Below are 18,928 nucleotides of genomic sequence, written 5' to 3'. Positions count from 1 at the left end.
CACACAGTGATAAACTTACAAAATTGTCATTATCTGTGAGTATAAAATTGAGTCAAAGCTCAATCTGCAACTGGTCTGTTTTATATTGTGATGCATTTTACAAACTGGCATAATGTTGTTGTTGATTTTGACAGTAACTAGCAAAGTTGAACTCTTTCTCTTGTTATATATTCACCCACAAAGGCAATACAACCAAGCCTAATGCTGCACATATTGATCCTTGCACATTTTTCTAAGCAGGAATTGTTAGCTTCTGATCACTGTGTGAGCAATACACAACATTCTACCCATCCTGATACTGCATTGGCACTGAGAACCCTGCTTAACGAAAAGGCTGCACATGGTGACAATATTGTTGCAGGCCAAATTGTAAATGATTGGGTAATTCCTATTTTACTTCGGAGTCACATGAGTGACTACGTGAAGAACCCCGCCAGGACGCATGCGTGTCATATCGCTACACGCATTGCAACAAGTCACAGCAAGGGGGAACGACGTTCCCCTAGCGGCAAAATTTGAAAGCCAGGAACAGCAGGTAAGGAGACTCTGCGTTCCTTCCACTTACCTTTTAGGTGGAGACATGGACCGGATCCATGAAGGCTGCGGGAGAGCTGGCGGGGGTGAACCGCGGAGTAGCGGGCAGCCGGCAGCAGCAGCCAAAGGCACGCTAATCTCCCGTAATGGGAACAGCTGTGCCCGACTTTCGCTCCCTACTCGCTCCCGGGCCCGGCCGGGCGGGAGAGGGAAGCAAAACTAATGTTCCCCGCGCTGGGTTTTTCACAGGGGGGGAAGCTGGACAAAATAGTGTCCACAAGTGCTGCTAGGAAGCTGGCTGGGGAGGACCGCGAAGTTGCGGGAGCCAGCAGCAGCTGAAGGCACAAGCCCCGTAAGGGATCAGCTGTGCCGACTTTTGGTCCCGCGCCGGCCAGAACACCACGGCCGGGCGGGAGACTATTTAAATGGGGCCGTTGACTTTTGGACAAGTCAATAACGGCAGCAGACGGGGTGGAACGACGTTCACCCGTAGCGACAATTTCAACCTGGACCTGCAGGTAAGAGCTGCGGTCTTTTTGTGTTTTACCATGCTGATTGCAGGTGGAGAAACCAACGGGCTGCGACAAAGCTGGTGGGCTAGATGGGATCAGCTGTGCCCGATGTCGCCTCCACACCGGCCATATCCACTCCACGGAAGGGCAGTAAGGACAAAGCTGGAGAAGGAGGACCGCGGAGCAGCGGGCAGCCAGCAGCAGCCAGCGGCACTCGGATCACTGATAGTGGGATCAGCTGTGCCCGATGTCGCCTCCGCTCTGGCCAGATCCACGCGGCCGGGCGGAAAGGCTAGACACAAAACAAACAAGGTCGTGGACTCAGAGGAGTCCGACTTTGAACAACCGCGGGCGGCCAGCGCCCGAGAGCGCTGGGGCCGGATGGAGCGGTGTATGGAGCTTTGCTCCAACGTGAGAGACTCCGGGAGATGGAGTCGGGTCACTGTGGGCCCTATGATAAACCCACAGCAGTACCTCTTGAAGGGCTGCACAGTGCTTCTACCTCATCAGAGGGGAGCACTGCGGGTCAGTTCTGGGCTGACCTGGAAGAGGGGTCCGCAGAAGGAAAGACAGTGTGCAGGGGGTGCAGGAACAAGAGAACCTACTGGAACCCATACGGCCAAAGACAGCACCCCCACGCACCCACCAGCAGAACTGGTGAAAGCTCGAAGGTCCGGTACCCAAAACATGAGTCTTTTTAGGCCATGGCCCAGGCCGGCCTTCTTGGAAGATGCGGGGACCTCCAACGCCAACCAAACCGAAAATCCAGACCCAGCGCGACAACAGCAGTGAAGAACCTACAAAAAGTAAACCTGCCACTGGTAACTATGGAGGTAGGTGGGTCTGGTTCCCTACAATATACAGGGAGCACAGGAGATTGGGTGGAGATTACACTCTTTTCTGAATGCATGGAGCATGATAACAACCGATACTTACATCTAAAGCAGTATCCAGGGATATACAATAGAGTTTATACACAAGTACAGCCCTCCAGTTCGACATATACTGAACCGAATGTTCGTGCCTTCTGATAAAGGAAAATCAAAAGCGCAAGCTGAACTGAAGCGGCTTTACATAAAAGGTGTAATTGAGAAAACTCAACACGAACCATTAGAATTCGTGTCCAATATATTTATCAAAAACAAAAAAGATGATGGTTATCGCATCATCATAGATCTGACAAAATAGATACCTTTGTTACTGCTTAACAATTAATTTCCAAAGGTTACTTCAATGGCCAGCATCGATTTAAAAGATGCTTACTATTCAGTGCCTATACGAGGTGACCACAGATGTTACTTAAAATTCAACTGGATGGGACAACTCTGACAGTATAAAGCACTGCCAAATGGGTTATCATCAGCCCCAGGCTGTTTCACAAAAAATTTGAAACCAGCCCTAGCGTTTCTACGGAAACGTACACACATGGTCATGGCATATTTAGATGACATACTCATTGCGGGCAAAACTTTGGAATTGGCCAAACAAACTGTAACAGCCACAAAAAAGTTATTTGGAAAACTGGGATTCATTTTTCATCCAGTCAAATCTAAACTAACGCCTTCCACTACTATGGACTATCTGGGGTTTCACCATTGACTCGGTTCACATGTCGGTGACTCTGCCTAAGGGAAAGGCTAGAGATTTAATAGAGGCTTGCAATAACCTCACTGACATCAGCAAACCATCCATCAGATTGGTAGCAAAAGTAATTGGCATAATGATGGCTGCCTTTCCAGCAACACAATTTGGACCTCTACATTACCAAAACTTACAGAGAGCAAAATACAAGCACTCTAAATTATGCAGGTCACTTGACAAATCTGTGAAACTACCAATCAAGCTAAAATGGAACTAAAATGGTGGATAGATAACATCTGGCTTTGTTCCAATCCAATCATTGTCAGTAACCCTTCCATGGTACTACAAACTGATGCCAGTGCACGGGTGAAGAGCCACCAATACCAATACCACCGTGGTAGCATACATTGACCACAGGGTGGAAACAAATCGACATCATGTGACAATCTGGCTATACAATTTGGCAATGGAGTATCCAGAGAGATATTTGGATATCAGCCACTTACCTACTAGGAAGACTAAATTCAGTGGCAGACACCAGGTCACGCAAATTTAATGAAAACACCAAATGGATGTTGAATAAAATAGTATTTGCTGATATCACAGCAAATATGGAACACCAGATATCGATTTATTCGCATCCAGACTTAACCACCAGTTATCAAATTATGTTTCATGGGAACCAGACCCTGGGGCAGCAGCGACAGATGCATTTTCGCTGCATTGGGGGGGGGGGGGGGGGGAATGCGTAAATTGTTTATTTACGCATTCCCTCCTTTTCCTGCCTCATCAGTCGGGTATTAAGGAAATACAACAAGACTCTGCATCTGGTATTGGTAGTACCCGATTGGCCTACACAACCATGGTTCCCAGTGGTATCAAACATGGTATCAGAGACATGAACATCCCGTCTGTTCTGGAATATCTGGCAGGCCTCCACTATGATGAGGGGCTCAGTTACAGTGCCATCAACTGCGCCAGAAGTGCCCTATCGACACCTATGGCAGGGGACAGAGCATTACACTGTTGGGACTCACCCACTGGTACAAAACTTATGAGGGGAATTTTTAATACTATCCCCAAGAACCAGATACTCCCAAATATGGGATGTAAGAATAATCCTGAAGATGCTCAGGAATTGGTCTCCAGCAACAGTTCAGTCCCTACACAGACTGACATTAAAACAGTCATGCTAATGGTATTGGTCACGGCACAGAGGATACAGTCACTGCAAAAACTAGACTGGACAACATGACTTCCTCAACAGAAAATATTACGTTTCATATTGATGAGTTAGTAAACAGAACAGAAAGGGATCAGCAGGCCTCAATATACAATTAGGTCATACCCAACAGATGACCGTCTGTGTATAGTAAGACATCTGTCGTTATACATGGATAAAACGAATATCCTAAGAGGCAATGAAAAGGCACATTTTGGTCAGCCACTAGCAACCACACCAAGAGTGACGGTCCAGACCATCTCAAGATGGCTGAAACAGGTGCTAACACAGGCTGGGGTGGATACTAATATTTTAAAATCTCTTTCCACCAGGGCTGCAGCTACATCGGCAGCAATACAGTTGGATGTACCAATGGACCAAATCCTCAAGGCAGCAGGATGGTCTGGAGGGGAAAACATTCCAATTATTTTATAATAAACCAGTAATGAAACCTGGAACGTTTGCAGAAACAATTTTAAGTTCTGTAAATTAATTTAAACCCATAAAAAGGGGTTATAAATTTGTGTTAACAAATTTTATGATTTCAATGTCGAATTCATATCCAAATTATGTTAACACAATTCCTCCCACAGTCAAGGCAGACGTGATGCATGGACTCATTTCCATGGCATGAAATCACAGAGCTTTAAAATCTTCACGTAGTCACTCACGTGACTCCGAAGTAAAATAGTAAGATTAAACGAGAACTTACCAGTTTGAAGTTTGATCTGTATTTTATGAGGAGTAACGTTGAGGGATTACGTGCCCTCCGCTCCCACCCTGATCATATACTTAACTGGTATCTCTTCTCTAATCTTACTATGTTTAGTCATTACAGTTATCTGTGATTTCACACCGCTGCTTTGAAGAATGACACGCATGCGTCCTGGCGGGGTTCTTCACGTAATCCCTCATCGTAACTCCTCATAAAATACAGATCAAACTTCAAACTGGTAAGTTCTCGTTTAATCTTACTATTTATCAAGCTTCTGATTATAGTCAAAGATAGTCATGGAAGTATACAGTGAGGAAACCAGCCCTTCAGCCCAACTTGCCCACAGTGACCAACATGTCCCAGGTATACTAGTCCCACCTGCCTGCATTTGGTCCATATCCCTCCAAACGTCCGATCCATATACCTGTCTAACTGTTTCTTAAACATTGGGATAGTCCCAGCCTCAACTACCCCCCCTGGCAGCTTGTTCCATACACCCACCACCCTTTGTGTGAAAAGGTTACCCCTCAAATTCCTATTCAATCTTTTCCCCTTCACCTTGAACCTATGTCCTCTGGTCCTCGATTAGCCCTATTCACATCCATGTACATGACTGAGGATTTATGGACATGATATGTGAAATAACAGACCAAACTCACTGCATTTTTGCCAAGTCTTCTGGGGAGTCACCATAGTTGGTTCCTTCTGCTCTTTAAATTGACTGTTTATCCAGAGACATTTTTGCTGGTCAACAGTTTGTTTGACGTCGGAGAGGTTCTCAAATATTGTCCCCTCCCACATGAAGACTCTCAGCATCTCTGTAGTGTGAGTAAGGGACAGGCATGAATTCTTTACTGGTTTTCTAGTGGTATCGAAGTCATGCCCAGCAAAGCTGGAATATGAAGGGGCTAAGAAAGGGGCAAGTAAAGTGACCCCATAGTTCCCACTGCATTGATTATGTTCTCACACAGCTGATAAGAAATCTTAACCATTTTCCCAGTATCTCTCTGAGGGTTCTGTATACATTTGGTCTCAGTTTTGTGAATTCATTTTCCCTCATGGTCATTTGCACCCAGGAGAATTGTGAACGTCAGCACATTCTAATCATTTGAGCCTGGGCCTCCCATGCCGGAGTCTCAGGGGTCGGAGTCCTACAGGTCGGAGCCTGGGCCTCGTGGGTCAAAGTCGGAGCCCCGCGAGTCGACGAAGCCCGCGGCCGACGGTGCTGAGTCGACAACACAGAGGCGTCCAGAGAGGATCTGGCGGCGATAGTGGAGAGGTCGGTGCGGCGGTCAATGGGACGCCGACCAAGGGTCGAGGACGGACACGTGGAAGTGAGGATGCTGCTGCTGAGGGAAGGGACAAAGGAGGACCCGGCGTGGGGGGACTGCCATGAGGGAGGGGGAGAACAGAGAGGGAGGTGAGAAGAACAAAGGGGGACCTGATGTAGACACTTTGTTAATTTGTCAGCACCCTTTATGTGGTGACTATTTCCATACCTTAGGTAGGCAAGCAAAAAATGTCACTGTGACGTGTCACATGTGACAATAAAGTATTCATTCATTCATTCATTCATTCATTCATTCATTCATTTATCAATTCAATCATTCAATAAAAAAAGTAGGCATTATTTAAACCTCATGTCTCATTTCCCACAGGATGATGGTTGCTTTTAATTTTACTAGGGATTTACACCTGGACATGTATTTGTGCTTCCATATATACACATATGTTGGAAGATGTATAAGAAACACCTATTTGGTGAAACATTTTCTGCTTGGTTTGTGCGAAACTACATTTTCATTTGTTCAACATCCAACCCCATGTATAAATTTATAAACAGAGGCAGATAATTCCTTTGTCATCTTTAGTTTGGGTGGCACAGTGACGCAACAGTAGAGTTGCTGCCTTACAGCGCTAGACCCCCGGATTTGAATCTACCAATGGGTATTATCTGTACGGATTTGTACGTTCTTTCTCCCTGTGGATGTATCGGTTTTCTCCTGGTGCTCTAGTTTCCTACTACAGTCCAATGACTCACAGACTTGTAGGTTAATTGGCTTCGGTAAGTTGTAAAATGATCCCTGGTGTATGGAGGTTAGTGTACGGGGTGATCGCTAGTCAGTGCGGACTTGCTGGGCTGAAGGCGGTCTTGCTTCCTCACTGTATCCCTGTAAAGTCTAAAGTCATCACCTTTATTGTTCTTATTAATGATCGAAAGCATCTTTAAGAATATTATTTGTCACAATTGGTAATTCTCTCAAATTTTGTTTATTAATAATAATCTAAAACATGTTGATACTCACTAATGCAAACTCCTTGTTGAGAATCATTTGCTCAGCCAAGACCGATTCGTTGTGGAAGAGATGAGGTTGCATGTGATTCCACATGTGAGGGAACCACCAAAATTCATTCACGTACTTTAGCAGCATATCATCACCTTCATCCTCCGCGAGCATCCCTGAAAATTGTACATGTGTCAGTTTTGAAACAGAATTCAAGCTTCGATCCTGACAATTGGACTTAGCATTTTTGGGACGATGGGCGAGGGGGATTTATAACTACCCTGCCATATTAAAGTGGCACAGTGAACAATTGGTAAATAAGGCTTTTCATCTGCAGCCGTGCTATTGAGATGCAGTTGAAAGAACACAGTATAAAAGTTTAATGATGGATACAATTTATCATAATTTCAATTGCTAGAATATCAGACATAAGGTGCACATTTAAAGGTATACATCTAATGATGGATGACAGCTATGAGATTTTCCTATTGGAACATGCAATGTCACATCATAGCAATTGTTAGGTATGTGATAATTAGCATATGTAATTAGCATATGTAATTAGTGTCTTGTCATATGTTGTGCAAGTACGCATGTGCATGAGACTCAGGGTGGCGTCCTGTAGTAAAGAAGCTTGTAAGATTACTCCCGTGTCCGAGCCTTTATTCAAGTGTGCTAAGTATCCCAAATACATAACAATTGGTGACGAGGATAAAAGAACGAAGATAAGAACAAGGCCAGCAAGAAGAATCAAAAACAAAGTTAAAAAAAAAAAAGAAGTGTATTTGGAAACAAAGTGGAACAGCACGAAGCCTAAAGATTTGGCGCCAAATGGTTTTGAATTGGCCTCAAAAGGAAAAAAAAAAAAGAAAAGAAAAAAGGTAGGAACGGGAAGCAATAGCTCAGGGAAGAGCGAAGGAAAACAAGCAGGGCAGTTAAACGTCCGCCGTTTGAACCTCAAACGTCGCGTGAGGGCTCGTGCCGTGAAGCCAACGGCCAGCCCCAGGAGCAGCAAAAAGACGTCGCGTGGGGGCCTAGTACCGTGAAGGCCACGGACAGGTCCAGAGAGCCACCGACGAAAGAGGACCGTGTAGCCCACGGCCAGCCCCAGATGTCAGGTGAGGGTTTAGTACAGACGTCGGGTGGGGGCCTAGTACTGTGAAGGCCACGGACAAGTCCAGAGAGCCACCGACGAAAGAGGACCGTGAAGCCCACGGCCAGCCCCAGTAGCAGCCACAGACGTCGGTTGAGGGCCTCGTACCGTGTAGGCCATGGACAGGTCCAGAGAGCCACCGACAGAGGCTGAGTCTTCAGCCCAACCGGGAACAGTCAGCCCGGTGGGGGAAGAAAGTAAAGAAGGCCCGGTCGGGATCAGAGTCAGCCCGACCGTGAGCAGAAAAGCGGACAGTCCCGCAAGAGAAGCGGAGAGAAGCCAAGAGCCGTGAAAGCCCGGTCGCAGGGGACGGCCGAGAGCGGGGAAAGCCCGGACGTGAAAGGAAGTCCGGCCCCGAGCGAAGAGTGGGTCCGCGCAAGAAAACCGGGACACAGCACTCAAGCACTGCAGCCCGGTCGGGAGCAGTGTCAGCCCAGTCGGGGAAGTGAAGTAGAGAAAGCCCGGTCGTGGGAGACAGCCGAGAGGGGAGAAGGCTGAGAAAGCTGAGAGGCACAGCCCCGACACTTGGAGCAGCGGGGACCAGCAGCAGAAGAGCAGCGACTCACCTTCACCTTCCTCAGGGTGGCCACGAGAGCCAGCGACGAGCCGTGCAGCGGGTCCAGTAGCAGCAGGAAGGCTGTGGAGACAGCGGGCAGGCAAGTCGGCAGAGCAGTGGTGGAGAGGAAGGTCAGCAGGCAAGCGGGACAGCAAAAGCCAGTCTGAAAGCAGCAGTTGAAGCCCACAGCAAAAGTACCGGTGAGGACGGCTCGAGAGGTTAAGAAGGCATCGGAGTCCACAAGCAGCAAGCTGGAGCAGTGAAAGCCTTCATAATAAAAGTCCTCTATGAATGTAGTGCATTGTCACAGTTAAAGCATGGCTGTTTGGATTTAATGTATGGGTCACTGTTATCAATAATTTAAGTATATAACTTAATATATAACACCCACAGCAGCACCTTATGTAGGGCTGCACTGTGCATCTCCCTCGTCAGAGGGGAGTAGTGGGGGTCAATTCTGGGCTGATCCCGAAGAGGGGTTTGCTGAACAAACTACAAGTGTGCAGGGGGTGCAGGAAGCCGAAAATCTACTGGACATGGTGTCCAACTACATACAGCCGGATCAGGCTGGACGAAACCTAGAACAGAAACTAGCTGCCAGCATTGATGTCCTGTCATTCAAGCAACTACAGGATCAGGCTGTGATGGACACCACTGCCAAATATCTGGCACCAGGAAATTGCGTATCCCTGAATGTTCCAGTCGTGAATAATTGTATCTGGAAACACGTCAGAGCAGCAGTTAGAAGCATGGATGTCTAGCTCCAGAGAATACTAAAACTACTAACAGCAGGGATCACATCATTCCCTCGCACAGTGGATGGGAAGGAAATGTCGCAAGAACAACAGGATGCACTGGCACTATTCTGCAATACGCAGTATGAAATCAATAGTATCAGAAAGAGTGCCATCCGACCTGCCTTAAATCCAAAATTTGCAGGCCTGTGCAAACCTGGAGACACAAAGCCACCAATATTATTATTTGGAGGAAACCTGTCCAAGCAGGTTAAGGAGCTCGATGAGGAGGCAAAAACCCTGGGGCTCATAAAGGCGACAACAGCAAGGACCTCCCACAGTCACAGACAGCACCCTTACGCACCCACCAGCAGAACAGGAGAAGCTGGTGAAAGCTCAAAGGCCGGGCGTACAGGACAGCGGTCTTTTTTAGGCCATGGCCCAGACCGGCCTTCGTGGAAAATGCGCAAACCCCAAACCCAAACCCAAACCCGGACACCGGCGCCTCAACCTCCTCGAAGACTACACAGGAAGAAGTAAACCTTCCACTGGTAACCATGGAGGTAGGTGGGTCTGGTCCCTTACAAACTATAGGAAGTGTGGATAATACACATATCGGTGGGAGATTACACTTCTTTTGGGAGGCATGGAGTGCATTGACAACAGACACTTATATCCTAAACGGTATCCAGGGATATACCATTGAATTTGTGCACAAAAATAGCCCCCCAGTTCAGCATGTACCGAACCGAACGTTCGTACTTCCACGAAAAGAAAAATTAGAAGCACATGCTGAACTGGTGATACTTCACGCAAAGGGGGTAAGTGAAAAAACCCAACACGATTCTCTGGAATTTATGTCTAATATCTTTACCTAAAACAAAAAAGATGGTGGTTGTCGCATCATCATAGATTTGACCAACTTGAATACATATGTGCAATATATTCATTTCAAAATGGAAACCTTTGTTACTGCCAAACAATTGATTTCCGAAGGCTACTTCATGGCTAGCATCGACTTAAAAGATGCTTACTATTCAGTGCCTATACGGACTGACCACAGACGTTATTTAAAATTCAACTGGATGGGGCAATACTGGCAGTATAGAGCTCTACCAAATGAATTAACATCAGCCCCCAGGCTGTTTACAAAAATCTTGAAACCAGCCCTAGCGTTTCTTCGGAAACAAAAACATATGATCATGGCCTATCTAGATGACATATTGATTGTGGGCAAAACTTTGGAATTAGCCAAACTAGCTGTATCAGCCACCAAACAATTGTTTGAGAAACGGGTTTATCATCCATCCAGTTAAATCTAAACTAACACCTTCCACCATAATGGATTATTTGGGGTTCACTATTGACTCAGTTCACATGTCGGTGACTTTACCAAAGGACAAGGCTACAGTCTTAACTGAGGCCTGCAACAACCTCATTGACATCAGTGAACCATCTATCAGATTGGTAGCAAGGGTGATTGGCAAAATAGTGGCTGCTTTTCTAGCCACACAATTTGGACCTTTGTATTACCAAAATTTACAAAGGGCAAAAATACAAGCACTCAAAATGAATGCTGGTCATTTCGACAGACCAATGAAGCTACCAATCAAAGCAATTATGGAATTAAAATGGTGGAGGGATAACATTCAGCATTGTTCCAGCCTATTATTATCAGCAACCCCTCAGTGGTGCTACAAACTGATGCCAGTGCGCTTGGTTGGGGTGCAACCAATTCCATCTCCAGCTCTGGAGGTAGATGGAATGCACAGGAGGCATCATTACTACAGACACTTGGCATAAACTACCTGGAAATGTTGGGTGCGTTCTATGGCCTAAAGTCATACTGTTCTGGAATATATCACCAGCATGTTAGACTACAGATTGACAATACCACCGTGGTGGCATATATTAACCATATGGGTGGAATCAAATCGACATCATGTGACAATCTAGCTAATACAATTTGGATATCAGCTACTTACCTACCAGGTAACCTAAATTCAGTGGCAGACACCATGTCACGCAAATTCAATGAAAACATCGAATGGATGTTGGATATAAAAGTATTTGCTGAAATTGTAGCACGGTATGGAACACCAGATATCGATCTATTTGCATCTAGACTCAATCACCAGTTACCAAACTATGTTTCTTGGGAACCAGACCCTGGGGCATCAACGATAGATGCTTTTTCGCTGCATTGGGTGAAATTGTTTTTCTATGCATTCCCTCCTTTCTGCCTCATCAGTCGGATATTACGCAAAATACAACAAGACTCGGCATCTGGTATTTTGGTAGTGCCCGATTGGCCTACTCAACCATGGTTCCCTGTGATACTCGACATGGTCTTAGAACCATGTATCACCATCCTGAAACGACGAGATTTGTTGGTTCATCCCGTAACTGGGGATAGCCATCCATGTCATAAAATGACAAACTTATTAATTTGTAGAGTCTAAAGAAACCTCTACTGGAACTGGGACTGACGGACCGAACATTGAACATTATCTCAGCGGCTCACAGGCAGTCCACCAAAAAATAATATTTGGTATACATCAGGAAATGGGAGATATATTGTCGCAGAAACAACATCACTTACAGCTCGATGAACATAACGTCTGTTCTGGAATTCCTGGCAGGCCTCTATTATGATGAGGGGCTCAGTTACAGTGCCATTAACTGCGCCAGAAATGCCCTTTCAGCATATCTATGGCGAGGATCAGAGCGTCATTCTGTTGGGACTCACCCCCTGGTAACCAAACCTATGAGGGGAATTTTTAATATCAATCCCCCAAGAACCAGGTACTCTCAAATATGGGATGTGAGTATTGTCCTAACGTTGCTAAGGAGCTAGTCTCCAGCAACAGCTCTATCCCTGCAAAAACTGACGCATAAAACAGTCATGCTGATGGCTTTGGTCACAGCACAAAGGGTACAGTCTTTACATAAGTTAAGGCTGGACAATATGACTTCTTCAACAAGAAATATAACTTTTCATATTCACGAATTAGTCAAACAGAACAGACCGGGATCATCAGGCCTCAAAATAGAATTTAGGGCTTACCCTATAGATGATCGTCTCTGTATAATAAGACATTTATTGTTATATATGGAGAACACCAAAAACATCAGAGGCAATGAGATGGCACTACTAATCAGCCACAAGCAACCCCACAAAAAAGTGTCGGTTCAAACTATTTCCAGATGGCTGAAACAGGTTTTAACAACAGCTGGGGTGGATACTAACATATTCAAATCTCATTCCACCAGGGCTGCAGCTACATCGGCAGCTATGGAGTTGGACGTACCGATGGACCAAATCCTGGAGACAGCAGGATGGTCAAAGGAAAAAACGTTCCAACAATTTTACCATAAACCAGTGGTTAAACCTGGAACTTTTGCAGAATCAATTTTAAGTTCTGTAATATGATTTCACCCCATAAAATAGGGGCTATAATTTGTTGTTAATAAATTTATCATGGATTTCAATGTCGGATTCATGTTTAAACATGTTAACACAATTCCTCCCTTAGTCAATTAAGGCAGATGTGATGCATGGACTCGTTTCCACGGCATGAAATCACAGAGCTTTGAAATCTTCACGTAGTCACTCACGTGACTCCGAAGTAAAATAGTAAGATTAAACGAGAACTTACCAGTTCGAAGTTTGATCATTATTTTATGAGGAGTAACGTTGAGGGATTACGTGCCCTCCGCTCCCACCCTTGATCATAAAGTTCAACTGGTATCCTCTTCTCTAATCTTACTATGTTCAGTCATTACTGTTATCTGTGATTTCACACCGCTGCTTTGAAGAATGACACGCATGCGTCCTGGCGGGTTCTTCACGTAATCCCTCAACGTTACTCCTCATAAAATAATGATCAAACTTCGAACTGGTAAGTTCTCGTTTAATCTTACTATTATAGGGCACACCTTCAAATGGTAAGTGATCGCAAAACTTACATGAAGGTACGCAGCAGTGTTGTACTGCTTCAGGCAGCCTACCGAGGAATGCTTGTTCGAAAGCAACTGCGGTGCATGCATAAATATGCCAAGGTCATACAGACTTATTATCAGATGCATAAACAGCGTCAGTATTTTAAGAAACTACGCTGGTCTGCCATTGCGGTACAGCAACGATACCGAGCATGCCAGATAAGAGATGTCCAAGTGAGACAGTATGATAGTTTGAGAAAAGCAGTGATTTGTATTCAGGCCTTATACCGCGGGATCAAAGCCAGAGTATTGGTAGAGAAATCAAGGCAGCACGCCGTATTAAGTCCTACAAGAGTATGATGGTTAGGCAGGGGGTTAAGCAAAAGAGAGCTACTGTAAAAGTGCAGTCAGTACTCCATATGAGTTGGTATCGGAAAGAGTTAAGTGGACAAATAGATAAACAACAGAAAAGGCTTAAACGATACAAAATACTTAAAATATATAGGAAAGCCAGTGCTGTATTGCAAAGACAATATAGATCCTACTTCTTGATAAAGAACCAGAAAGGTGACTTAAGAAGACGAGTAGATGAACAACAGAAAAGGCTTGAACGATGCAAGGAAAGGTTGAATAAATGTGTGACAATGAGTAGAAGCTGCTAATAGAAAAGTCTAAAGAAGGGAGGCTGGTCGGTCAAGACAAAAGTAGGCAGGACCGATTACAATTAGGACACTTCAGTATAATCCAGCATGGAGCCTCCTTCACTGAGCAATGGACAAAGGGTTAGGCATTGCAGAATCTCATGAAACACCAAGAGCAGATAAATAAGCAGAGAAGGGAAACTGAACAGCTGAGGAAGCTGCTATAAAATGGAAACTTGCAGCCATGGGTCAGATCCCACCTACCAAGAGGAAAACAAAACAAATACATGAACCAGAAAATGAGAACTCATAAAGCAAGGGGTAATGTATTTGGTTTAAGTATAATACCATTGTGTAACAGTGTATTACTCAATGATGGGTAGGAAAAGAGCATATACCGTACAGGTGAAATGGACTTAAAAGGGGAGGAGTGCGGTGTATGTAATAGAAGTGGTGTTACCTGCCTCCAAGTTAAAGGGGGACGAGTATTATGTATGTAATATAAATGGTGTTACGGGCCTCCAAGTTAAAGGGGGAGGAGTGTTATGTAGGTAATAGAAATAGTGTTACCTGCCTCCAAGTTAAAGGGGGAGGAGTGTTGAGTATGTAATAGAAGTGGTGTTACCTGCCTCCAAGTTAAAGGGGGAGGAGTGTTAGGTATGTGATAATTAGCATATGTAATTAGCATATGTAATTAGTGTCTTGTCATATGTTGTGCAAGTACGCATGTGCGTAAGACTCAAGGTGGCGTCCTGTAGTAAAGAAGCTTGTAAGATTACTCCCGTGTCCGAGCCTTCATTCAAGTGTGCTAAGTATCCCGAATACATAACAGCAATTGACAGCCACACACATCGGGTGAATCTGGGGAAAATATCGTTGCCTCTTTGATTATTTCTTTGGGCACTGTGGTAAAGGGAATGTAGAGTGAAAATACTGATTCAGAATTACTGTGATTCTTGGAATGAAGGAACAGATGAAAATATTATTTTCTCTGCTGCAGTTGGAGCCAATCAACTTGTTAGAAAGAATCTGGAACATTTTTTTTCATCAATACATCTTCCTTGCAGTCTTGTAAACACTAAGTGAGAGGTACTTCACTTTGTACAAGATCGTCATGTACTACTTGGAAATTAAGCACTGGTAGAACAAACTGTTCGAATACATGAATACATAAATCAATGTAGGTAATTAATTACAAAAAGCAAATAAAGTAAGGTATTCACGTTGAAGAGGGATGAGGCTGTAAGAGAAGTGAGATTAATCAGACAACACGAGGAATTACATTTCGGCAATAGAAACAGGTCACTCAACCTAACCATATGCAAATTGGAGGAACAGCACCTCTTATCCTGCTTAGATACTAACAACCGGACAGTATGAACATTGAATTCTCCAATTTTAGGTAACACCCCATCTCATTATTTTTCTCCACACACTCTTTCCTTACCCTAGCATGCACCCATTCACCCATTTACCCCCCCCCCCCCCCCCCCCCCCAATGAACACACCCAAACCTCCAATGGTGAATTGGAACAAAATATTAATACCAAGCCACATAAGGCCCGATTTGGGTTTATAAATACAAATTAGTTCATAGATAAACATGAAAGAATGTTGTACAGAAGGAAAGGGAGGTACTGAGATGGAGAATTTTCAAAGAGATTTTCAGAATTGAGGTGAAGTTCCCATGATTGAAAAACAAAATGCTGGAGGACATGGTTAGGTGACGTTTTGGGATGGGGCCCCTCTTCAGACGGTCCCGGCAGTTCCCATGATTGATTTAGCAATTCAATCTGGGGATGTCTAAGAAGAATTGTAACAATTCAGTTCCCTTGGAAGATTATAAATGTGGGAGGAAATTACAAATATATACGATTGTGGTGTTTAGAAGACTTTGGAGGGATTTAGCAAGGAAGAGGATTGCAAGTTGTTGGCATTGCTTGATCATGGGGCTGTGTCGGTCAGCACGCACAGGGTGATGAATGCACATTACCTGTAAAGGTGAGGACAAATGAGATTGGGATTCTCATTTATGGAATGCAAAGCTGCAAGAGGATGGCCAGGAGAGTAATGGAATTGTCAAGCCTGGAGGTAACACATATATTAATGAGCAGAACCAGGGTCAGAATTCAGCGACATTGGTGGCCTTCACCTGTCCTTGAATTTATGGGTCTGTTATATTGAGCTTTCTAACACAACAGATAGAGCACACTTTCCTATATTCCACTTCATCATTGTCTTATTGGCCTATCTGGATTCTGAGATTCTGAATTAAGTTCCATAAAAGAGATTAGATCTTTAAATGTTCAGGTAGTTCACTGCTCCTGTTGTAATTACTCATGCCCATGAAACTGCTTCAACCAGCAATGGCTATTACCAGTAAATAAAGTAACTTAAAATGGGAATAGTAATATGCTGTGTGAAGGATTGTGGTCAATAATAGGAAACATTGCATTCTTTAGAACTATCAGACTGCATTGAGTAGGCAGTGGGCGATAGCTCTCATGAGTAATATCGGCATTCTGCTACTTGCAGGTAAGTACGTATATTCCTAAGTTTCACAACCTTTTTATGTCTGGAATGTAGTGAGAGCCAAATGAAGGAAAACCCACCTCTGCACCAAATTGATCCTACACCAACCAGGCCTGGTGTAAGATCAGGAACCAATTGGGGTCAAGGAAAGAGCGTTCATGTCGCGGTGTGTTTCCACCAATCTTCCCACCACCACGCACAAGAAGCACAGGAAGCTACAAGACATTGTATGCAGATCTGGCTGAACAACTTCTAATCTTGTGTGTGGACTCGATAAGAAAAAGAAGGATATTCAAAAAACTGGTACCAAAACCAGAATGGATCATTTTTGGAATATCAGAAGGTATCCCTGAATTAAACGTGTATCAGAAGAATTTATTCAATTACGGGCTAATAATGGGAAAAAAGCTCATACTTAAATTCTGGAAAAATGCGCCCACACCAACAATAAAAATGTGGACATCAAATATGTTTGAAACATTACATCTGGAAGAGATGAGATTCCTCTTAGCAGGTAAAGCAGACCAATTCCAAAAGACGTGGTCTACGTTTATGGACCTATTACAAGCATGAGGTGCAATAGTAATTTAAAAAACAAATAAATAAATAAATGGTATCAGGACCTGGCAATGGGAGGTAAAACAACAAAAACAGACTTGGTTGGTAGTCCCCTTTCTGCGGAGTTTAATGTTATAATAGAGCGATTGTCCCTACTTTCTTTTTCTTTCTTTTATAGGGTCTACTTTCTTACTTTACTTCCTTCTCTAACTTCTTTTCTAAGGGGCTTTCTTTTCCCAACACTCTCTTGCACTTCACGACTCTTGCGCACTTTCTTTACTTTCCTTACTTCTATCTTTTTCTTAAAGCTCAAAAAAATGAAGCAGTACAAAAAATGTATTAAGATATATGTGTTGTGTATTATTGTAATTTACCGTACTTCTAATAAAAATAATTTAAAAAAAAAAAAAAAAAAAAAAAAAAAAAAAGAAGGAACAAATTCCTTTACATGAGGATTCATGTTCTGGAGATTATGAGGTGCTTGTAAAGTACAGGGTTTTTTTTTAATTTTTAAGTTATTTAACATAATCGTCCATAGATTCCCAATCTATTTTAATACATTTAATTTATTTTGTATGAATTCTATATTCTAATTATGTAAAGCAATCGATTACAAAGTCTCTGATTTTAAATATCTTTGAATGTCAGAGTTCATTACAACCTCCACCAAATGCTCACAGAGGAGGTTAGTTTCCACTCCATGCTAGTCTCCTACCAATGGCTATCATGGTGTTCTGGTGCCAGGACCTGTGTGGTTTGTGGGTTGGGGGCTGGTTGCTGCTGGATTGAGATGCTCAAGATAACTGGAGCCACTGCTTTACACCAGGATAGTGAAAGTATTTGGGTGATACATGCGGCAAGTCGCGAACTGAGCTAAAACCATACAGTATCACACATCATGGAAGAAGGCCATTCAGCTCTTCATGCCTATGTCAGTTTTTGGGTTGGGCTAACCACTCAACATGCATTTCTACCTTTCCCTTGTATATTTTCCCTTCAGGTTTTTACCACGGAGAAAGACAGGAGGGCTGGGGATACTGCAAAAGTCAATGGATAGGTCTTGAGAGCAGTCAGCATTACAGTTGAAGAGATGCTGAAGGTCCAAACATGTATGAAAGTAGCCAAATCTCTTGGGCCTGATCAGATATATCCAAGGACACTGTGGAAAGCTAGAAAGAAATTTGTAGGTGTCCTGGCTGAGATTTACGAGTCGTCAATTAATACAGGTGAGTGCCGGATGCAGCTGTAAAAATCTACGGTGAGACCACATTTGGAGTAATGTGTGCAGATCTGGTCAAGCAGCTGCAGCAAGGATGTCATTAAGTTGAAAAGGGTGCAAAAAGATTTGCCAAGATGTTACCTGGGCTTTCGATCTTGAGTTATAGAGAGTGGTTGGAAATACTGGGACATTATCTTTGGAGCGCAGGAGACTAAGGAGTTACATTATTGAGATGTGGAAGAATAGCAGAAACATAGATAAAATGAACGTTTGTTCTTTTACCCAGGGTACAGGATTCTAAACTTAGAGGGCTTAGACTTAAGATGAGAGTGGAGGGATTTAAGAGGGAGCTCAGGGGCAACATTTCCATTCAGAGGGTAGTCTGTATCTGAAAGGAATTGTCAGATAAAGTGATAAAAGTGGGTACAATCACAATTTCTTAAAGACATTTAAACAGATATATGGACGGGAAGTGCTTGGAGACATATGGACCACATACAGGCATATGGGACAACCAGTATGGGACAACCAGTATAGGACAACCAATATGCCAACTTGTTCTACATGGACAAGGTGGACCAAAGTGCCTGCTTCCAAGTTGTACTTGATGACTCTATACCCCGCAAAATCCTCGTGAACTGAATTCCTTTTCTCATTAACATTTTGTTGGCACTACTTGTACGTTATTTGGTTCCGTAGATTCTGCTCTGTTCACGGAATGTTAATGTGATGTAGTTGCCAGCC

The 18,928-nt window shown here is 43.8% G+C and overlaps 1 protein-coding gene across 4 annotated transcripts in view; it reads right to left on the bottom strand.

The window, feature by feature from the left end:
* Positions 1 to 18,928, bottom strand: part of ndst3 (N-deacetylase and N-sulfotransferase 3) — an 873,812-nt gene that overhangs the window by 129,802 nt on the left and 725,082 nt on the right. For all 4 annotated transcript variants that reach the window (XM_033023461.1, XM_033023463.1, XM_033023460.1 and 1 more), the window contains one exon: positions 6,871 to 7,025. In XM_033023461.1, coding sequence (XP_032879352.1) covers positions 6,871 to 7,025 — 155 coding nt within the window. The remainder of the gene's footprint in view (positions 1 to 6,870; positions 7,026 to 18,928) is intronic.

Source organism: Amblyraja radiata, chromosome 1 (genome assembly GCF_010909765.2).
Source record: "Amblyraja radiata isolate CabotCenter1 chromosome 1, sAmbRad1.1.pri, whole genome shotgun sequence".
NCBI classification, from domain to species: Eukaryota; Metazoa; Chordata; class Chondrichthyes; order Rajiformes; family Rajidae; genus Amblyraja; species Amblyraja radiata.
Note: the sequence above shows the minus strand (reverse complement) of the source record. Positions and strands in the feature narration are given on the sequence as shown.